Genomic DNA, 23,211 nt, shown 5'->3' on the forward strand with positions numbered 1-23,211 from the left:
TCTCTTGTCTCGTTTCTTCTCATCTCCAGACTTACGTGCCTGAACACCGCTTCGCGCCCCCCACCCCCAGCACACACCTTTGCCAGTGTGGTTTATAGGCCAGCGTTTGGAGCCCCAGGGATTAGCAGTGCTAATACAGAGATGGACACTTCAGTTTCCTTTTTGTCTTTGACCCCCAACAGGGACTGGTGTGTCTGTGTGTCTTTGTGTGTGCGCACTCCAGATGAGGGGGTGAGAAGGGGGACAGTTGGAAAAAAAAAAAAAAAGGATGGAGTAGAGCATACTGCTCCCTAGACATTGGGCATAGATAAAGAATTCATTATCAGTTAATTTTACATTTGGTCATTCTTGGTTTTTCTTGGGGGCGGGGGTGGTTCAGGGGGTAGTGAGGAGTGAGGAGCCCTGCACTGCTATGCTACAAATAATACATTGCACTTTTACCATTAACCACAGATTGCTTTATTTTGTAGGGGGCTGGAGTCTTTCATTGTAAATAATGAGTTTTGTGGAGGTCTTCAGTCAGTTTGGCAATTCCTCAGTTCAGATCTCAGGGGAAAATCAGAGGCTCTTTAAAGACAGCTCTCCACTTCTCCGGAGCATTTGGTATTTTGCATCCTCTCCTAAGTTACTGAGACCCTGAGAAAGCAACTGTGCCTGGTTAACCAAAATTCAGCAGGCTATTCCGAGCTGGATTGAATTCTCCGAAGACCTAGAAGGTTGCACAATAGGGGAGTCATCCTTTGAAATGAATGAATTCCACAGAGCTGCTACTCTCCTATGATATACGCACAGTCCCCCAGCAGTGAGTGTGTTTCCTCCTTTTGCTTAATTCCGGTATAGCATTTTAGTATTTCTCCAAGGCTGGAGACGCTTTTAAGTAGAGGGACTCTGCCTTCACATTCTGTAGAAGCATCTTGCTGGTATTTTTTTGTTTAAAGGCAGGGCGACCTACCCTGGCTCTTTCTTTCTCCCTCCAGATTCTTCAAGACATATTTCACTTGGGGCTGACCTCATGGTGTCATTCGTAGACGTGCTCTTTGGCCTGAAACTGTACTTAATCTGCTGGTTTAGTTATTGCAAAGATTGAATCAGCCCCTCACCAATTACTGTGGGGCTGCCAGTGGGTTTAAGTGCAGTATCATTGTTCTGCTTGGCAGAGGTCATCCCTTTAAGACACAGCGGCCTGTTTTCCTGGCTTTTTTTTTTTTACCAGGGGTGACGTGGGTGGGTGACTTTGTATGCAAGCATAGCTGTGTATATCCTAGGAAGCTCCGAGGGGTTTTTATGAGGCTGCTTCCCTGAGCTTCCCTCAGATAGACAACGTGAGCTCCGCTCACTGCAAGGCACTGTGAAATCTACACGTTGAATCAAGTTCCTTTTGATGTCTCAGAATACAGAGCTCCTGTCTCCTAGCTCTGTGTTGACCCAAGCAAAAAGTCTTTGCAAAAACAGACCAATGTAAAGATGCCATTCCTGTAGAGGACTGTAGAAGGGAATTCTACAGGACACTATTTGGGGTCATTTAACCAAGATAATCAAGCCTGTTCATTGTCTCCCCGAGCCCACTGTAAGCTAGGCACATGAAGGAAGGCAGTCTTTACCTTATCCTTTTCATGAAAATGCTGGGAGCTACTGTGCCCATGGACATAATTACTATCTTGGCATAATGGGCACGTGGTTTTGCTTTTTGTTTTTTTGTTTATTTTTTTGTTTTTCAAATGCTACTAATGATGGCCTAATCTTACTGCCTTATCTCAACTGCCAGATTATATTACTAAGGCTCCAAATTAAACATTTAAAAGAAGCTGGCAACCAGACTTATGGCTTGATTTTGCATTTGAAGGTGATGGTTTAAATACCAGTCCAACCCCATAAATGCCTGTTACAGCTGCTACTGAATGTTTGGTACCTACCCATTAGGGAGAACAGAAGTATTTGTTTTATTTTTCATACTCTGTCCACCATCTTGGAATTTGATCTCCTACAGAGGGTACCGGTTATTTCTTGAAGTTGCCATGAATTTTTTTTTTTTTTTAATTTTTATGTCCATTCAGTTTTTCTTTGGTGGGACAGGATGTAATAGACCGAAGGTGTTGAGCAAAAATCACCTTTTATTTATTTATTTTTTTTTAATGCAACTTGAAAGAGGAAGTATATGATAAGTCATGGTAACTCCAGGAGCACTGGAGAGAGAGCCTGCAGCCCGGTCCTTCAGAACACATCACCCCCCTCCCCCGTTATATAACACAGCATGTTGACATTAGCCACTGTACAACGTTTATTACTCTCTGTGAAATTTTTGAGGCTTTCCTAGGTTTCTGCTGCCCGTAGTCTGGGTGTTAGAGTTGACTCAGGCATTTCAGATTCCTAATTGAACGGACCTCTGAGGTCACGGCTCGTAGGTCATCATTTGACAGTATCACGGTGTGATTTGTGGTCTCCGGAGACGTTGAAGTATCCATTCTTAAATTCTAGGTTATAGTGGTAGCAGCTGTGCCGCCGTCCTGAGGTGCCTCATTATGGTTCATTCACAACGTTACTTTGCTTCCTCGCCCTGGGTTAGCACCAGCCCTCCTGAGGCTCTTACTATCCTCCTTTGACTCACAGATTTCTTCAGGCTTTTGAACCTGAAGGCGACTTCTCTTCAATCCTCGCTCTCTGATGGCAGCCTGCGTCCCTGGACAGGTTTCCGAAGGCCTGTGAATCCCTCGAAAATGAATCCAGCATTGTGCGTGCCTTGGAGAATGGGCATTGTCCTCGGGGAGGGGACAGAGCTTTTCTCAGGTTCCCACGTGGGATCCGGACCCAAAAAGGTCAACCAGGTTCTAAATCAACATCTCCAGTTAGGAAGAGGAGGGAGGCTCGGGACCCTGAGTGCTTTATCCATCTTATCCGGATTACTGGTGGCCACGCCAGGATTAGAGCCTCCGTTGGGTGATTTCTAGGCCAGGCTGCAAACTGAGGTTCAGGGAGAGGGATGTTCAACTAATGACGAAGATCTAAGAAGCTAAATGGTGGTGCACGGGGACCGTTTAAGTGTTTGTTGCTGGAGCATTCTTGGCCTGCAGGGCTTTCCAGCAAAGTACCTCGTGCCTGCCCCTCACTCGTGCAGGCACAGAAGAGAGTCATGTGCCTCCATTCCCAGGCAGAGAGTAAAACCACATTCCAAACCCAGGGATTTGTATTCCTGATTTAGTGGAGGTCTTGAAATGAATGAAAGCCTTTTTTCTTATAACCTCAAAGATTCTCTGCAGTATTAATTCCTCTTAGGTTGGTTTCAAAAAGGTATTGAGGATGGATTTTCTCTTTAAATAACCCCACAATGAGGTGGCATTTCACAGGCTAATTTTGATTCATAGAAAATCATTGCATAACTGATTCATTGAGCTAGATAGCTGTGGAGGGAATCGAGAAACGTGTCTGCTTCCCTGTTAAGGATCGTGTGCCCTATTCCTAGCTCTGCCGCTGGGGCTCGATTCGACTTGTTCTCTGAGCCTCAATATCCACATCTGTGAAATGAAGGTATTGAATTAGAGGACCTTAAGGCAAAGACTACCTCTTTACTCTGTGAATTGCTAATATGTTGTGGAGTGCTATACGACATAATTGCGTAGCATAAAATATGTTGTACACAATTGCTATAGTTGCATAGTGATGTCCGTCTCTGTTCTGTTTTGTTTTGGAAGGATAACAAGGCTTTGTCTGTGTAGCTTGGGGTAGGTCACTTTTAGATTTTTCCTTAGTGTTTTTTATAAACAGGTGATGGGGGTAGAGAGAAAAAAGTAATAAGACTTAACCATTTGTGTCCCGTGTTACATCTTGCAAAGCGCTTTCGCCTCCCTGTTGTCCTATAATCCTCCCAACAGTGTAAGTCAAGTGTCATTTGTCCGTTTTACACATGAATACTTGGAAGCTCAGAGAGGTCAAGCAGCTTATCCAACATTACACAGCTGGGAGCAGGCTGGGCCAGTGTGGTCTGTGTCCCAAGTTCGGTTTGCCTTCTGTCTCCTCAAAAGCCTGTGCCATTCTGTGATTCGGTGGTTTAAGAGGCACCCCTGACTCTTGGTCTTGTTGTGAATCCTGTCCTAGGTGTTCGATATAAGCTGCTACCAGGAATCCCTGGCCCCGTGCTTTTGCCTGTCTGCCCACAGCAACATCAACCAAATCACCGAAATCATCCTGGGAGAGACCAAAGCCTATGTGTTCTTTGAGCGAAGCTATGGGGACATGCATTCATTTGTCCGCACCTGCAAGAAGCTGAGGGAGGAGGAGGCGGCCAGACTGTTCTACCAGATCGCCTCGGCCGTGGCCCACTGCCACGACGGGGGACTGGTGCTGCGGGATCTGAAGCTGCGGAAATTCATCTTTAAGGACGAAGAAAGGTGAGTGTCACTCATGTCCAGAGCTGGTACTCTGACGGGCTGCTCAGGAGCGGCTTGCCTGAGAGGTTGGAATGGACATTTTTTTTGCTGCCTGCCGTCCAAGTGAGAAGGGAGGATGGGAGGACAGAGGGAGGTGAGTGGATTATTGTGGTGTTTTAAGTGCCCTGGGAAACCAAGTTGCCTGTCTTCCGGTGGTGTTAGTGAGTGTCAGAGCTCGGGCGCCAGGACAGCCTGATTAGGGTTTTGTTTTGTTTTGTTTGTTTTCTTTGTGTGTTTTTTTTTGTTTGTTTGTTTGCTTGCTTGCTCGTTTGGTTTTTGGTTTTTTTGGTGTCGTGAATTCTGAAGGTGGCTGCAAGCCGGTGTGACATTTTTAATATGAGTAAAGGCACGATTTTGCTTTGGAAAGAATCCTACCTTCAGAACGCTCCGTGCCTGGCATCAGTCCTTTCTAATTCATTCGTTCATTCCTTCACTCAATAGATGTTTCCCAAGCGTGTGTGTATGTATGGATAAACTGCGTGTGTGTTCCTCACAGTTCTCAGTACTGTGAATATCAGGGTGCATTAGCGAATCAACTCACCTACAAAGGAATGTTCCAAGCCCTGAATGGAGATTATGTATGGGGTCAGACGGGACCTGGGGACGGGGATGTCCTCTCTAAGTAGGACTTGGAAGTCAAGAAAGTGTTTATAGAAGAGGTATTCTGGACCTCCCTAGAAAGGTGAGTTTGTTACGGACAATGTGGGAAGGACCGGTGTTGCAGGTAAGGGAACTGCCGATACATGCACACAGTGATGTGAAGGTCTGTGTTATTGCAGGAGACAGCTGGGCAGGACGCTGGGCATCTGGGTTCCATTCAGGGTTCTTCCTTTCACTCATGACGTTCTGTTGAGCAAACCCACTGGGGCCCGCTTTCTCTTCCAGCTGACTTTGATTGTAAAACTCTCCCGAGCCACTCTTTTTCTTCTGAAGCATCTGCTTTTTTAGAGGCGTGGAGGCAAGTGATTTACATTCACTGCTGACTATTCCAAAAATTGTTCTAGAGTTTCTACCCACGTGGGTCGTGGAATTACCATGACGGCCTTGGGTATCCTCAGCTCCTCCTAGGAAAGTGGTTCGTGAAGTGGAGATCCGTGGTCACGAAGCTATTAAGGACCATCTGAGTACAAAGCCAGTGCATGTCATTCATTCATTCACTCAACAAGTATATCTGGAGTATTTTTTTTTTTTTTTAATCTGGAGTATCTTTTATGTGTCTGGTGCAGATCTGTCAACCTTTTCTGCCTGCCAGTTACTGTACCATGTATCCCAATGGCCTGGGATATTTTAGGTATTGATTATTGTCCTGTAGAATGATATCCTATAGAATAGACATATAATGAGATCTCGTGGTGTCTGCTTTGTTTGTTTTTTTTTGTTTTTTTTTGTTTTTTTTTTTTCATTTTATGGTTAGAGCTAATTGGGAAGCAAATGTCTGGGAAGCATTTGGGGGTTAGCAAAGGTAAAGGGTCTGTGGTAACTTAACCCAAACGAAATAATTTGATGACAATTTATAACGCAACTGAGTATAGAAAGTGCAGAGAGCTGCTGGCTGCAGAGATTGGTTATGTTCCATATTTTTTCTCAGAAACAAGTATCTTAGGCATCGTGACAGCTAATAGCCTGGTCTTTGATAGTGCAGGGTTTGCATCCTTACTAATAAATGGGGAAGAGGGAACTATTCTGAGATCTCGAGTGTGGGGTGACACCTTTTCTCTTCTTCGGCCCAGATGGAACTGCCCTTGGAGCCTGCAGACTCTGGTTATTATCCTGTTTTCACCTTTAATGCTCTCTATGACCTTTTAGTTTGGTTTCTTCCTCCTGGCCTCAAGTTTCTTATCCTTGTATTGTCCTGGCTCTGTTTTATTGGTTCTGAGGTCTTCTGAGTTATAATATCAGGTGTGTGCTGCTTTGAAAATTCTCATTGGAAGTTAAATAGACATTTGATCCCCAGCAGAATACTGACAAAGATGCTTTCTTTGTCCTTCTGCATCATTCTGCCTCTCTTGGAAATGTAATAACTATAACCACAAAAATAAGAGGTGGCTGTTTGGGAACCACTTTAAGGTCCTAGTATGAGGTTATTGTTGACCTCACTTAATTTTGTCTGCGAATGGAGGTACGGTGGGTACCATCATGTTCATTTGATGGAGGAGGACTTCAAAACCTCGTGCGAAGTCTCGAAGTGATAGACAAGAAAGAGCAGAAGTGAGGACATATTCTCTATTAAATCTGCTTTCAAGAAATTCATTTGCCTGCCACAGGGAGTAAGGGCAACGGATGCCCTCTCTTGCAGGGATCCAAGTTTTTAGAAGTCCCCTTTGACTGGGGTCTTTCAAGAGGAATTTCAGGCGCCGGCTCACGTACAGGGTGGTGTGTCCAGTGAGAGCACATGCATGGTAGCTACGTGTTTATGAAGTGAGTCACAGTAGGGTGGACATCTCCAGGTCACAGAACATGGGAGCACATGTGGATTCGAGGGTCTCGCGAGGGGCCATCCTTCAGTCCTCTCCTGTCGCTGCCTGGAATCAGAGCCCCAAGGTGAGAATGCTGGCCTCAGCGACCATAGCTGGCTGGAAGCAAGTGGGACTGAGTCACACCTCACATTTGCTGTTGAAGGCCTTTTCCTCCAGGCCTGGCTTGTCCTTTGGGGGAAGTTAAGAGTGCCCAGGAGTGGATGGTGACAAAGCTGAAATCCTTGATGTCCCAGGGCCTCACGAAGAAATCCCAAGACGCTGGAAGCTTCCAACACAAGGACTCCCAACACAAGGACATTGAGTTTGGAGCTGTGTTTGACTTTTGTAAACGAGCATGACCCTTTCTAGAAAGACCTAGAAAGAAGTATCCCATGTGGATGAGAAACCAGAACACGTCACTGGAGGAAGCATGTCAGAGCGAATCCTTTTTAACTCTGGAGAACATTATCTTCTGAGAAAGGAAGTGACGGTGACAGGGAGGAAACTGCTCATCACCTGTCCCTGACCTGTCTGACAGGATCTGAACCCATGCAGCCCTGCCTCAATGGTAGCTCCTCCTCTGCTGGGCAAGGTGACGGGGTTGCACAGGAGTCAAGTGACCTTGCTCAAGGTCATAGAGCCAGCATGCTGCTGGAGCAGGCCTGGAAATCCTATCATTTCCTTCCAGAGCTCTTTCCCTGCCCCCAGAGCACTGGAGTCCCGGAGGACCTGGCCGTTCCTAGCATGACAAGTGTCTCTGTCTGGGCAGCTCTGAGAAGGTCACTCTCATTTTCAAGGACATTCCAAATGTTCTCATCAGTAGCTGATAAGAACTTTTTCTCCAGCCAGCTGTCAACTTTTTGTGAAAGAGGAATAATGCCTTGTAGCCTTCCTCCTTATTGTTTTGCTTTCGAATGTCTCAATTTCAGAGTAGGAGATTGGTTTTGTCACTCAGCAAATTTCTCCCTCCTTGTGTTCCCGCAGCTGTAGAGTTTTGTGGCAGAGTTTCTCTTTGTCGGTCTACAGTGGCCTGCGTGAAGCAGCCTGCCTGTGTTTTGGGGGGGAACAGCAGCCTGGGACCGCACAGGGCCGGTGCTGCTGGCGGCCCTCACCATCCGTCCTAATCAACACCACCTCAGCAGTAGGTATTTCAATAGGACTAGAGTCTCCGCCTCTCCTGACAACACCACTTTGTGAGAGAACAATGGGATTAAATTGAAAGCCTTTTGAAACATTGAAGGATGGAGACTGGGTCCGTTTACTGGCCCTTTATGCAGTGGTGCTTTGGGGGGAAAAACACAGAAGAGGCTTTAGGAAGTACTACTTTATTAAGCTTCAAATCAGCAGACCCCCTCTTTTGTGCATGGTCTTCTCATTCTCAGGGATGTGCCTCTTACTGTCTGATGCTCTTGCAAGAGACTGAAGGGGAAAGCATTACAGCGTGAAGTCGGCCAAGCCCACTGGGTTCAGAACGGGGCCGGCCTGTGTGCCTCCTCCTTACGTGTGGATTTCCAACGCCGGACCGTCTGTAACTGAACCCATGACCACCCATGAACGTGACCTTGGTAGAACGGTCAGGGCCATCAGTCCAGTTTCCCCCAAGCGCCTGTGAAGACATGATGCGCGCATGACGCCCGTGTTACATGAGGGCCTGCTGTCCGCGCACCTTCTGCTGCTCACGTGTGTTGAATGAGCAGCACTGCCGATTCCTTTGCTTCCATTTTATTTTGACCTGGGTTCTAGATTCAGAGTCTTTCTCTACCCCTCATTAGCTACCTGGGCTTGGAGGAGTCCTTTCATGCCTCTGAGCTGCACATGGCTCCCAGCAGAAATGAAGACTGCATCTCTTCGGGTGGCTGTGGAACGATCCAGAGGTGCACGGGTTGGGGGAGGCGCTCACGGTAGCCAGCCGGTCCTGACGTCATTCATAAAACAGGGCCATCGTGGACAAGCCCTTCCCAGGGCGCTTGAGGCTGATGGAGAATGAGCTCCACCTCCCGGGCAGCCATTCCACGAGGAGTGGACCTCTTGTGATGGGAGGGCTTCTCCTTTCTGGTTTAATTGCAATATTAGATCAGTGCTGGGAGAGTGATAGACCGGGCAAGCGCTGGGGGAACCTGCGGCTCAGAAAGGCCAGAAGGTCAACCAGATGCGCACAGGGGAAGGCGGATACCAGGTGCATGCAGAGAGTGAAAGACCCCGCTCCCCAGGCCGGGACTGGCCACAGCATTCCCAGCCTTGTGCTGCTGCTTCTCCTCCATCCTTGGGACATTTCTGCAGGGCCAAATGAAGGTTGTTTTGTTTTCTTTTTGAGGAAGTTAAACCCCTCCCCAGATTGTACTCAGTGTGGACGCACCCTTTGCATCGAAGGTTTCCGTGGTAAGATCAGAGGTGGCCTGTAGAGTGGGAGGGGCTGCGTGGGAGGGGACCCTGAGTCCGCTAGAGGGCAGTGCCCAGGTTCCCCAGGCTCTCCCCCTCCCTGTCCTGGTAATAGGCTGATCTGCCTGGGCGGCCTCTTCCAGGAGGCCCCCAGTTTCCCTTAGAGCCTCCAAGGGAAGGCCTGAGCTTCAGGAGAAGACCTGGTTATTCCTATGCGGAGGACGAGCCACTCTCTGGATTCTAGTCCCTGCTCCTGCGCTTTTTAGCAAACTCAATCTTGACAAGTTACATAACCTCTTTTGTCCAGATCGCCTCATCTGCAGAGTGGAAACAACAATGAATGAATGCAGGTGAACCCAGGGCTTGGCGCATAATCAGCCCCGGACAAGCAGTAGCTCCCATCGTCTCACCTCCCTTGCCTGTAGTGCCTGCCCCCACCCCCCCCGCAACCAGGTGACGTAGGGCAGCCTGCCGAGTCAGGACGTGAAGAGCCCAGGAAGCAGATGCAAACTCAGGCAAACTCGGGCTGCCCCGCGAGCGAGCCGGTGTTCCTACAGCAGCCCCTGTTCTGCCCGTTTGCTTTCTCTTCTCCCTTAGGACCAGGCTCCTTGTCACTCTCCGCCCCATGCTCCCTGCCCCCAATCTCCATTCAGTGTTGACATTTCCCTGCACAGAAATCACCCCCTGTGAATGGAGAAACATGCCTCTGTCCGTATTCTTCTTTGGTTAGAAGATTGTTATCTCTTGACGTCACGGGTTGCATTTCCTCTGCTCTGTGGAAGCAGGTCAGTGCCTGCTTCTGCAGTAGGGGGGCTGGACCCTTTGTTGACACCCAGCAGCCCCGGGGCTCTCAGTGTCATCTGCTGCCATGTGCCCAGGCACTGGACCTGCGTCTCCGGGTGGGGGAAGCCTTTTGCCTCCCCCACCAGCTGAGGTCTGCGCGCCCTCTCTCTCTCTTTCTCTCTCAGTAGTTTCTGTACTGGTTCTTCTTGTGGATCTTCAGCCTCCATTGAGGCTTTCATATCTAACAAAATAGGGAGACCAGACTGGAGACCCGACCCTGCCTTCTTTCCTCCATAGCGAGTTACATGGAGTTCCTAGGCTCATTGTGTTTTAGCAAAAGACCTGACCTTTTTGCCGTGAAGGAGACAGAGCTTCTGGAATTCCCTTCTTTGTGTTGACCACTTCTGTGTGCTTGAGGCACTGCCAGCCCTTGGGGGAGGCTCTCTCCCCCACTTCTCCCTGGATGGGTAAGAGCTCCCCTCCCACAGCGCCCTCATAGTCTTCGCTCTACTCGAATTGTCCATGTGCCTCCCTCGACTGTCCTTATGCCTCATCTCCTGCTGGGCTGGGAGCTTCTGGCTGAGCAGTTCACTGCTTTTGCTTAGTAAATTAGGTGAGTGGCTTCACCGGCCAACCAGAGCCAAGGGCACAGCTGTCAGATTTCTTACTCTTTCACTGAGCCATTTCACCTTGTCCTACCTTCTCTGGCGTGGGTCGGAGACCATGAACTCGCAGTATCCAGCACCGTGCCTCGTGGACTGCAGAGCCTTCAAAAGGCGCCTGTCTGACTGCTCCTGGTCACCAGCCAATGGCTTTGGGCCTCATCACCCAACAACGGGGAGATTTATTTATTCGACAGACAGCACTGAGCATCTGCCATGTGCCAGGCACTGTTCTAGGTGCCCCAGATACTCAGTGCCCCATGAGACGGAACCCTTCCCTCGTGGGACTTACATTTCAGGGAAACATTATCTGGCCTCCACCGTGGACCAGGCCCTGTTCTAACTACGACACTTAAAAGAACTGATTCAATCCTGTATTTTAATGTAATTTAATTTACATGAACCAGTTTAAAACCAGTGAGTAAACTAATGCTGTTATCACCGCGCTATGGATGAGGAAATTGAGGCTCAGGGTCCCACAGCTAATCAGTGGCAGACCTCGGGCTGTGCATCCAGGACGCCGGAGTCCCGTGCGCAGGCCCTCAAATACCACCCTGACTCTAGGAAAGAGACACCAGGTAGAATACCACCCCTTGTGTCTCACTAGAGAAGAGACTTTCTCCTGCAATTGGGTGAGAAGTGAACACCAGAAGGACCCGGCCAGCACTGAGTACTAACACTCAGTACTTATCTTTCTCTGAGGGGTCGTGTGCTACCGGTTCACCAAGCCCACAGGCAGTCCTGTTAGGTCCTGCGTTTCCAGCTTATGAAGTGGGTTTTGCTTTCTCCATGGAACTGTGAAGTAGGGTCCGATGATCTTTCTGTCTCCCCTTCCTAGCACAGGACCCGCCTTGTAAACACTTCGCGAATGTCTGGCCATTGACTACGGTGTGTGTGAATAGCTCCATTGGGCCCTGGAGGCATAAGTATTAGGAGAAAAATCCCCTGGATATACTGATGACAGGAGGCAGTGGATGGAAACCCATTTTAAATGCTCTTCATCCAGGACTCTTGAGAGTTTCTCTAAAGCATGAAATAGAATCAAGCCTATTTGAAATTTCTCTGGACTTGAGAGAGTGGGCAATTCTTAAGCAGAATCACAACCAGATACCCTGGACTCTAGGCAGCATGTTGCAGCGGGGGCGTCTTCGATATGGGAGCCACACCTGTTGCAAATGTTAATTCAGCATCTATTATGTGTACATTTGGCGCAAGGGCTTGAGGGTACCAGAATCACCTCTGGAGAATCCTTGTCTAACAGAAGACATCGTGTAACAAGTTATTCTTCATCCCGTGTTACAGAGGATGGGTGTGCGTTAGCTCGCTGGGGGCAAGAAGAAAATGTCCTAATGGCAGAATGGGGTGTAGAAAACGGGCGTGTCGGGGAGATGGGCTCCTTCTCAGGTTGTTCTGAGTGAAGAACGGTGTCCAGAAAGTATGAATAAAGGCCAAGAGACACAAAGGAACCCTGAGCAGGGAAGGACATGTTGGTGGAAAACACTGTGGAGGGTCAGAGACTGAAGAGGGAAGCCAAGGTCTAGGACCTGGAGGCATGCCCATGACCTTGAACTTGACTTGAAATGCAGGAGGAGACATTGAGGGTTTTTTTTGTTTTGTTTTTCTAGACAGGATGGGATGGGGTCTGGTTGTGATTCTGGAAGTGTCTACGCAGGATGGCCTGTGGATGGGTTGGTACTTCAGGATGCTGAGGCTGAACCAGGACCCAAGACGTGGTACCAAGGAGGGGTGGGTAAGAGGCAGGGTTAAACCCACGCTTTGATCTTGACAAATGAAGAAATGGGGAGGAAATTTCTTTCTCCAAAGTTCTAGAACGTTAGTGGTGTGACCCAGAGCACAGCCCAGATTTTCTGGCTCCCGGGACGCGTGTAGTATGCACCTGGGCCATCTGGGTGAGCCCCAGTTCAGGACTCTGCCAAGTGGAAATCCCTGTCTGGCCCAGGGCTGGGCTGCTCATAGTGTTCCTGGGTTGGTGGGGTCAGAAGGACTGGCCTGAGCCCGGTTCCCAGTCTGCCAATGGTGCATGATAGGAATGTTCCGGACTCTGAATCAGCCTAAGAGCAAGGGCAGAACAGCACCTCGAGGTGTGCCTGGCTCTGGCTTCCTGGAACAATCCAGGCTGCGCGGGCCCTCGGAGCAGCGCCGTCCTGCGTGGATCACTAGGGTGCCTGCAGAAGCTTCTCTGAGAAGCTCAGTCGACTACCTCGAGGTCAGGGGATCCTCTGGGAATAGGTCGTCATGCAGAGGGGCAAGAGGCAAGCAGAGTCGCAATGAGGGGTCCGGAGCTGCACTGCCTTCCTTCCCTGTCTGTTCCTCTGGAGATGGCCTCCCTGTGGCGGGAAGGCCTCGGAGGTGGGAGGTGGGATGGCTTCCCCCGCCCCGGGCCCACGATAAGTCAGGGCACAGACAACAGGGCCGTGGTGCTGTGGAAACACCTGGGTGCTTGAGTTGGATGGGGCTTCTCGCCCCCACAGTGCTGTCCCCGAGCTAGTCGCTTCATCTCGCTAAGCTGCGATTTTCCGGTAGATCAAACCAGCACAGGACCCCCACGCCCCACCACCTCTCTGACTGGTAGTTAGGGGGACACACCCCCTAGGACAACCAGCCAGGTCCCTCCCTGGAGAGTTCCCTCACCCTGAGGTGAAGTGTTTTCTTGTGGGTCACCTGCTGCTTTCCTGCTGCTGCAGACGCAGCTTGACCGGGGCGTCGGGTCTGTTCTCGGCGTCTGCGGGACCTGGCACCTCAGGGGTTCTCAGAGGCCACTGCTGGAAAAAAGTCTGCGCACACAGGAAACAGAGAAATTACAGCCACAATTTATTTGGCAGAATTTAGCTTCATTTATTTGTTAAGTCCCAGTGGTGGCTGTCCCATCAGCTGGACGTGGCCTAGGAGGCTGGGACAGTCCTCTTCCCCCCATGGTAGCCCCCTGGGGGACCCTCGCTCGTATAACCGAACTGACAGCGAAGGCTAGCTTTGCAGTCAGGGGCAGAACGAGGCCAGACCTGGTGGAGGCCGACCTTTCTCCGCTGACCCTTCGCCTGCTTGGACCCACCCTGCGGAATGGCCTTCAGTGACTTCTCGAATTCCACTGACCTCAGGCCACCGGACTTCCTGTCCCGGCCAGGCCCACTTGGTCTGGCTGAACTCACAGCCCAGCCCCACCCTGGCCCACCCTGTCCTGATCCCTTCCTGCTGAGAGAGCCCAGGGCAGCGTTTAAAGATTTCAAAATAGAGCGTGATTTGCTGGGGGAGCCCATTTTTGACGTTTTGGATGGGGCACAACTCTGGACATTGAAAACCTGCTTTTGAACCCCAGCTCCGCCACTCATTTGCAGGGTGGCCTTGGGCAAGTCCCCTCTGCTCTCTGTACCTCAGTTTTTTCTTCTCATCAATGAGCGGGTCCAGCCACCTCTCTCCAGTTCCTGAGCTACAGCAGGTTGGTCACGGATGTGAAGGTTTTGTCTTTGCTCAATAAACTCGGGGCCATGTTGGTCTCAAAAACCCAGAATCTTCCTTCCACAGATTCTGTCTTCGACACTAAGTAAGTCTGTGATGCTGGTGTCAGGAGGTATGATGGAGAGAGCCCCAGGAGGACGATCCTGGGTTTTTTCAGGTAACCGTATGTGGCCTGGGGACCTTCAGTTCTCTGTGCCTCGATTTCCTTATCGTGTAAGAAGTTCTCACGTACTGTGATACTTGCTGTTCACTTCTGTTCCGAGAAGTAGCCATGTCCACTGAGCCTGTCGCAGCTGCAGAGGTGTTGAGTCCACGGCCGCTGTTGTGGCTACCGTGATTGTTATCGTTAGGACCACCGTGTCGAAGAGGAAGTCTTGCAGTTCCTGTAGTCTCAGATGAAAGGAAACTTAAATTCAGGAGTTTGGAAGCTAGGAGAACCCTTTTCAGGCCATGCAGCCGTGTTCTCATTTTACAGAAGGGAAACTGAGGCCAGACGGGCCCATGGTCCCACTGCTCTTGGATGTAGGGCCCCGAGGAAGGCTCGCGGGCCTCTGCTGGGAGGGTGTGGGGCGTTGAGACCCTGAAGGCCTGTGCTGCGTGCTGCTCTACGGAGGCAGGGCCTAGAAGCATATCCTGCTGGTCCTGGCTGCCTTACCTGGCTGGGGATCCGATGACACCAGGCCTGGTGCCAAGTCCACAGGCTGCCCCTGCGTAAGCCTTTTTCATTCAGGAATTAAAGCAAAGCGGGCTGGTTCCTGCCTTTGGCAGGGATAGGTTGCAAGATGCACGCCGGGTACAGCTTCTTGGCCAAGTCAGTCCAGCCCCGGGCTAATGGCTCTTTCCTCCAAGGAGTCACAGGAGATCTCCATGACCATTCATAGCATTTTGGTCGCGAAAATTCTCTGCCAGCCTTCCCTTGTCCTTTTCAGAAATTTCTGTTGTTCACGTACCATCTTTATTCCCATGACCTTCACGAAGCCCATTCTGATGGCTTTCGTCATGAATAAAGTGAGCAGAATGAGCCGGGTACCTTGGGGGAGAGTGGGAAGAACATTCTGTGGGGAGGGGTGGGAAGCAAGTGCAGAGAGCCCAAGAAAAAGCCACGGGCACAGAATTCACTTCCACTTGGATCTGCCTGAGGCTTGTTCCTCTGTCTTCTCTAGGCTCTGGGCTTGAGGGGGGTTATCTTACTAATAAGATCAGTTAGACTTGCTGCCAGGTTTTTGCAGATTTTCTACACTCAGCAGCTTGGTAGAGAGCGAGATTTCCTTGTTCCGTTGTTTCAGTCCTCACAAAAACCCGAGAAGGTCGGTGTTCACTTGTCATGTCCTTATCCTCCGTGCCGAGTTTCAATGCCTTAATGATAAGTGGGACATTTGAATTATTATTATAGGACCACCAAAGCTCTTACGATTTTTAGGAAAATCAGTTCCTTTGCCTGGGAATACATAATCCTCAGACTGTTCAGGGGACAGTGGAAGCTGAAAGACTTTTCATTCATATTGTCTGTCCCATGCTGACACGAGCAGGTGCTCTGCTGGGCACGCCATCCCCCACACACTCTCCAGTGCAAACAGAGGCAACCGGCTCCCCAGAGGGGGCAACCAAGCCCCGGAGACCTTCTGAGAGTCCCTGCAATGGTCCAGCAAGTCCATGGGGACTGGTGCCGGGTTCCTGACGTGCGTGCGCCCTGGAAGGTCCTTGTTTAAAGACGCAATCCAGACCACTTGCCTTGACCCTTGCCTAGGAGTGATGTAAACAAGTTCAGGGAGTTCTGAGGAGGAGGCAGGGGCAGAAGTATGTACTTCCTCCCCGTCTTTCTTGAGGCTTCTCTTTTTCTTCTCACCGTGTCTGCTTGGGATGTCTGGGCTTCTCCCTGGGAGGAACAGGCTCCTGCCCCGCACGCTGGCTCTCCCCGACCCTGGGCGCACGTGTGTTCCCCACTCTGAGGAGGCCTCATTGACAGGGACATGCCGGCTGTGGTTTCCTGCGCTCACTGCTGCAGTGGATGGGCCAGGCCTGCGGGCGGGCTGCTCAGAGCCCAGGGAGGGGTGAGCGCTCAGCCCCTGATGGGCCTCGCTCTTCATATGGCCTTACTCTCCCTTTCCCAGCATCAAGCTCCGTGTCCACATAAAGGGATAATAATTCCTGCCTTGAACATTGATTTTATAAACTTTAAAGAGGAAATATCTGAAGATGCCTAGCACCTATCTAGGTACACAGATGGTGTTGGCTATTTGGTACTTAGTAATTTTCAGAGCCAATATTGGAACCTGGGTCTCTGACTTCAAGACCGAGCTGCCCTGGTGTATGTGGGGCCGCTCAGGCACCGCACACACGGAACCGAACATGACGAGCAGATCCAGACTCGGGCCACCCCGACCCTGGCTTCAGGAGGGAGGAAGCTGATGTGGCAGGTGGGGCAGCTCTGGGGCAGCCGAGCATCCACAGCACGTGCGCGGCGCTTTCCACTGGCCTCTTGGGTCCACTGGGCATTTGCACAGCCCCTGAGTCCTTGATGGGGGGAGGAGAGAGGCATTAATGGACAAGATTGAACCCTTGGCCATTTCTGAAGGCCCTTTTCTCTGAGCTGGAGAAGGATTCCAGAAGGGGGTTAGGCTGGAAGCAGGGTCCGTGCCCCCGGGGGTGGGGGAGGTTGGATGGGTCACAGAGGGAAGGTGAGACTGACCGTCTGGGGTTGTGGCCGGGAAGGAGGTAAGAATGGAAAAGGGCTTCAGATGTGGTGCAGCATAAGGAGCTTGAGGGCTGACGTCTGTCCCCGGCTAGGGCTGAGCTAACAGCCGCTTAGGTCTCCAGAGGCACATCCGCGCCTGCCCTCACCCCTGCCAGGGACTGAGGTACTGGAATTTACAAAGCCTGTTCCCCATGGATACTTCCCCGGACACCCACTGAATCCTGGCTAGGGACTCAGAGTAGGGCTGTCGTTCCCTCAAAGATGGGCACGCTGGAGCTCCGAGGGTTTGGTGGTGTTGATGTCCCTTTCAGTCTCAGACTGTCACCTGGGTGGCCACTGCTCGTCTCGGTGCAGGAGAAAGAACGGTCAACACCGGTGACGTTCTTTACATACAGAGTGACCTCAGCCACCTGCTCCTGAGCTCCTGGATGTGGGACTGAGGCGAGGACCCTGCAGTGACCACGGGAGTAATACAGAGTATACATGTGTGACCGTACAAATAGGAACACACAATACTCCAGGGGGAAGTGAGGGGCAGGAGAGGACAGGGCTGGTTGTTTCACTCTAGAGGATAGTCAGGCAAGGGCTCTCTAGACAAGCTCATTTGAGCAGAGACCGGAAAGAAGTGAGCAGGAGGAGCCAGCCACGTATCCGAGGGACGAACATTCCAGGCAGAGGCTGGGAGAGAATGTGCACAGAGGCCTCGGGCAGGGTGGTGGGTGGTCAGTGTGTTGGAGGAGCAGGGACGGGGCTGGAGCAGGGAGGAGGCGGGGTCGCGGGTGCAGTCAGGAGGCCCGAGGCTCACCGCGCAGCCTCGGAGAAGACGTCAGCCCCACATGCAAACCCGGAGGGCTGCCGCAGAGGAACCCAGCCCCAAACCTGATTCCACGTCTCGTGCACCTTCCACCGGACCGTCCCTTGTCCCACAGCTGATGACCGATGCCACAGCTTTCGTTATTCCCGTAGCTGCCACGACAGTGACCTTGGAGGCCAGGAGGCTGGCCAGCTCCTGAGCTCCGGGTTGGGGGCTGTTGCCAGTGAGGGTCCGACGAAGGAAGCTATTGAAAGAACCCGCTTGGCCCCATGGTGTGTGCCCCCTCTCCTCTGCCCCCTTGGGTTTCCCTGACTCACCTCCGATCTTGGAACATCTAAGGAAGCTGGTGTGGGTCCACCTCACCTGCCTCCTTCGATTAGAAAGAGCAACAGGAAGAATGGGCTTTGCTTTCCAGCAGCCCAGTTCCAGATGAGCTCATCTAGACCCTTCCCGCGTCTGTAGATCGTTAGCCGAAGGGGGAGGAGAAGAACGTGTGTGCTACAGGTTATAGCAGAATATGGGAGAGCAAGGAAAGAAGACGCGTTGCTCTGTATTACAGACACCCAGAATGGTAAAACTGGCAGAGACTTTCACACCGGCTTGTCCAGATGCATGCCCACCAGTGGGAATGCACTTAATGCTATGGAACCGTACAGTTAAAAATGGTTAAAAGGATAAATTTCATGTATATTGAACCATAATAATAATGATTAAAAAGAAGACTGCCTTGTTCAATGCTCCTCTTTAAGTCGGAGAAACAGAAAGTTTGAGTGCCCTCCCCATAGCCGCACGGCAGATGAGAGATGTCGTCTGGCCTGGAGTCTGCTCTCCGGGCTCCCAGCCCAGCACCGTTTCCAGAGGACACCACCATTTTATCGCTCACCGAAGAAATGAGTACAGGGAAGCAGTCACTCCTTGGCCTTTGAAACTTCTGCAGTTCAAAAAGGAGATCTCAGAATCTCAGGATTTCATCTAATTCTTTGCTCTAAGAGAGCTAACTGATTAACTTGAACCTCACCTTCCTTCTGTGGCTCCCTGAGTAGGTGATTGCTCTGAAAGGCTAAGACCCGTAGACCGAGGTAGGATGAGGAAAGCAGCTTACCAACTTGAGTCACAAGCTCTGATTTAGGCAAAAGGCTCAGTGTCTTTTCTCTAAGCACTTTCCTGTTCTCTGCTCATTTGAGCCTCATCACCCCTCAGGACAACAGGGTAGAAACTGTGATGTGCACTTTTGAGATGAAGGAACCCACTGGTGTGAATGATCGTGACCTTGTAGGCCTTGAACCCTCACGCCAGCCCCTCCTCACTGGCCCATGTCACTTTCGTGGCAAGTCTTCATCGTGGGATGGAATGGGACTGAGTCTGCGGAGTTTAACACAAGAGCTCCGTTGTGGAGGGTTCTGGCCAGGAGAACGGGAAGAAGAGTTCCATTTTAAGCACTGGAAGGTCACAGTACCTACGTTTCCCCTCAAGGAATGGCAGAACGGGAACAGGATTCTTTGGAGGCCCTGAACCAAGGAGGGATGCTGGTCTAGGAGCTTCTGTATCTAGGTAGGGGACCGCCACCAGTCTTGAGAAAGTCACTTCGCGTGTCTTGGTCCTCAGCTTAGTTCGCGGCATGTTGCTATAGTTAATTTTAAGAATTTAACTTACTTGTGAAAGTATTTACCGAGCACTTATTTTATGCCCAGTGGTCCTTTAAGGCTCTGCTGTATAAAGAGGAGTGCTGGGCCCCAGGGACTCAGAGTTCAATGTGGAATTTCTCCACCTCTGTTCATGAGTGCAGCCAGGAGAGTCCTGGAACCTGTCAGCCAGCTCAGCCGTGCTTAAATGGCAAGGGGAAGATGGACAAACATATGTAGGTGTACATGTTGGGACAGGTAGAGGATACAGGTAACTAAGTCAGGTAAGCATCAGGTCAAGGACCAACCCCTGGGAGTGTGACAGACCAGACGGGAGGCAAGTTCAACAGCAAATCTGGGAAAGAGATAGGCTTGCTATGAAGATGTCCGCCTTGGAAGGGCTTATGATAATGCCTGCCTGATCAGACATTCCCCAGCTCGGCCTGTGTCCCAAAGAAAGGGAGCTTGGTAGTGGTCAAGGAGCCCCAGGTTGACTAAGGAAGGTGTGGGACCAAGTCTTCTCTATTTCCCAGCTAAAAGGCTTTGGACAAATTACTCAAACTCCATGAACCTTCATGTTCTTATCTGTAAAATGGAATCATCAAATCTTCCACGTCTAACCAAAGGACTGTTATAAAGCCAAGGCACCATTGAATCAAAGGTCCTTTCAGACTGTTCTATCATATCATCCAGGAGTTGTCAACAGAGCTCCCGGGAGCTTCCTAGTTGGTTGGATCTGAGTAAAATCCTGGGGACCCCCAACTACCTCGATGTGTCTGAGAACAGTACAAATCTCCTGCTCCCTCATCACTGAGATGGGGAGACAATCATGTCGTTTATGGTGTGTGTACTTGCTGGAGGTGTGGGTTCCCTCAGTAGATCTTAAGTTTCATGCAAATTCCCTGTCAGTCCTATTCGCTCCTGGGTCCCCCCCATCCCAGAACTGTGTCTGACACCTAGAAGGCGCTCACTAAGTCGTGTTTGACTGGTTGAAGGAATGAATGCATGGTCTTGGGATAAGATACGGTGATGGGATTCACGTGCCTCGGTGTGCCTATGGGAGCTCACCCCTTCTCTCTCTCTTGCAGGACTCGGGTCAAGCTGGAAAGCCTGGAAGACGCCTACATTCTGCGGGGAGATGACGACTCCCTCTCCGACAAGCACGGCTGCCCGGCTTACGTGAGCCCGGAGATCTTGAACACCAGCGGCAGCTACTCGGGCAAGGCAGCCGACGTGTGGAGCCTGGGCGTGATGCTCTACACCATGTTGGTAGGGCGGTACCCTTTCCATGACATTGAGCCCAGCTCCCTCTTCAGCAAGATCCGGCGTGGCCAGTTCAACATTCCAGAGACTCTGTCGCCCAAGGCCAAGTGCCTCATACGAAGCATCCTGCGGCGGGAGCCCTCAGAGCGGCTGACCTCGCAGGAAATTCTGGACCATCCTTGGTTTTCTACAGATTTTAGCGTCTCAAATTCAGGATATGGTGCTAAGGAAGGGTCAGATCAGCTGGTGCCGGATGTCAACATGGAAGAGAACTTGGACCCTTTCTTTAACTGAGCTCGTGCCCCACAGAGACTTAGCAGGTACCAGGAGCAAGAGAGGGCCACGGAGAGTCCTTCCAGGGGACACGGATCGCCTGGCTTGGTAGCAAGAAAGACACTGACACTCAAAAGTTTCTCGATTCGCAGAAGGAGAACCTTCAAGGAGCTGACTGAACACGGAGCATGGGCGCGAGAGACGCGGGGTGGGGGTCTGGGGTCGGGTCGGCGGGGCGGGTGCCCCGGAGCTTCTCTTCCCTGCGTAGCCCCCACCTGGAGACCCCCCGGTCCGTTGGGCTGCTTCTGCCTATCCCACTTTTCATTTGTTCCAAAATAGTTGCAGATCCCAACAGAATCAAAACTCTCTGCCTCAAACACACATCTTGGCATCGCACTGTTAGCTTTTAACTTCTTGTCACGATTCAGGGAAGGTACAATGGGCCAAGGATTTTTTTTTTTTTTTTCTTTCCTTTCTTTCTTTTTTTTTTAAAACAAACAAACAAACAAACAAGACAACCACCTATCTGATAATCAATGCGGTTCATTAAACAGCAACAACAACAACAAAATTCGGTGCACACAGACTGACCAGAAACCTGGGTGCTAACCTAAAAGAAAAGAGAAGTCCAGTTTGTGTCTCTTAATCTCTTAATTGCTCTTTTCAGCTCATTTCTTCTAAATAAACTATTTAATATCCTGGTCAGGAAATGACATGTTGATGCTTTGCTCCCTGAAGGGGGGGAAAAAAAAATCTGTCCTTTAACAAACTATTCTGTTCTGTGTCCATGGATTTGTGGCAGGAAGCTGTTAGAAGTCAAACTTCTAGATGCATTAACTGCTTTTGTAGTCTAAAGGAAGGGAAAGGAAAGGAGAAATTCACTCCTAAGTTTTGTTTTTGTTTTTGTTTTTTTTCCTTTGAATGATGAGGGCTGCCTCATAGGGGGTCCTCTCTGCCGGGATGGGGGCAAAGGGGGCGAGATCACGGGAGATGCTTGGAGTCTGAAGCTTACGGGCCACTCTGGTCTCAGCTACACCTTTTGTCTTTGTTTTATTGGAAACGAGTGAAACCAAGTAGGTTGTCCCACATGTATGAAATACAGGGCAGCTATTTCCTTTTCTTTAGGAAGAATGATCCTTTTGGCTTGGCAGGCCCTCTGGTTTGGACAGAAACCCTCGGTAGAGACAAGCGGGGAGAAAAATCAGCTGGAAGCTAGGATGATATAAATAAAAACAGCTCTCTATCCCAATACGCACCTTTGTATTTTCAAGAATCCTTCTATTTATTAAGGAAAATGTCACATTGTGATGTATTAAGCCAGTTTTTCAATTACGGGTTGACTTGGGATGACATGTTACATGCTGTAGTGAATAACATCTATATATTTTTTCTTGTTTGAGTATTTCTGTCCCGGAAGTAACCTTTTGTTTGGCTTTTCTAGATAGCTTTATTTGATTTCGAGTGGCAAATGTTTTTTTATTACGGCTTTTCTATTTGCTGTATGATACAGAACTCTTTTGGCATAAATATTTGTGTTTCCAGTACCTCACTTGTTTGGATTTTACTGCCTGTATATGTTTTGTGAAATGGTCCTGTTTTTGGGTAGGTAACACGTGGACTCTAGTATGTAAATGTTACTTGAATCTGTGCTTCATTATAGTACGTGGCATGTGTGTGCAAATCTTGGATGCTTTATGCCTGTTCAGCAGGAGCCCGGCCTTCACGTTCCCAGGAGGGCGGCTTCACCGTTCATAGTCAGGAGACAAGGCGGCCATGGATTTGCCCTTGATTCTGTTTTGAGAATGGAAGATAGAAAGGAGAGGGGTTTTTTGGTTTGGGGGTTTTCTTGTTTGTTTTTTGTTTTGTTTTGTTTTGTTTTTTTACATTCTAAAGATGGTGCTGTGTCAAGAAGGACCCGTTTTTCTTCCCTGTCCCCTATTTTTTTCAGTACCCCGTAGGAGGAAAGATTGGTGACGTGCATGGTGGGAATCTATGGCCTCTGGTGCTTTGTCCTGTATTTGGTTTAATGTTTTTGTCCTAATCTCTTCAATCAATAAAATTGTGCGTATTTAACTAAAATGCTGAGGTCCTGCAAATGCTGAGTCTCTGCCATCTGGGGTTTGTGGCCACTGCGCACCAGCCAGGAACACCTTCGTCCTCCCCGCGGCTCACTGTTCTAGCTTGAACCACCTTCACTAATACAAAGCCAAAGCCAGCTTCCATCATGTGCGGGCATACGCTGGCCAGTTTAGAGGTAATACCTCACTGAATTAACCGTCACTGCTGCCTGGGGAGATGAGAATTATGTTCCTATCACAGATTAGGAAATAAGCCCAGAAAGGGGCATCACTTGCCCTGGGTTAAACCAC

The 23,211-nt window shown here is 50.1% G+C and overlaps 1 protein-coding gene across 1 annotated transcript in view; it reads left to right on the forward strand.

Annotated features, from left to right (window-relative positions):
* The window catches only part of TRIB2 (tribbles pseudokinase 2), a 25,258-nt gene extending 2,357 nt beyond the window's left edge, over positions 1-22,901 (forward strand). Inside the window, exons 2-3 of the mRNA XM_045979800.1 lie at positions 4,090-4,382; positions 20,395-22,901. Coding sequence (XP_045835756.1) covers positions 4,090-4,382; positions 20,395-20,863 — 762 coding nt within the window. The 3' untranslated portion in view covers positions 20,864-22,901. The remainder of the gene's footprint in view (positions 1-4,089; positions 4,383-20,394) is intronic.
* Positions 22,902-23,211: the final 310 nt, after the last annotated feature.

The sequence above is a fragment of the Meles meles genome, chromosome 15 (genome assembly GCF_922984935.1).
Source record: "Meles meles chromosome 15, mMelMel3.1 paternal haplotype, whole genome shotgun sequence".
Lineage (NCBI taxonomy): Eukaryota > Metazoa > Chordata > Mammalia > Carnivora > Mustelidae > Meles > Meles meles.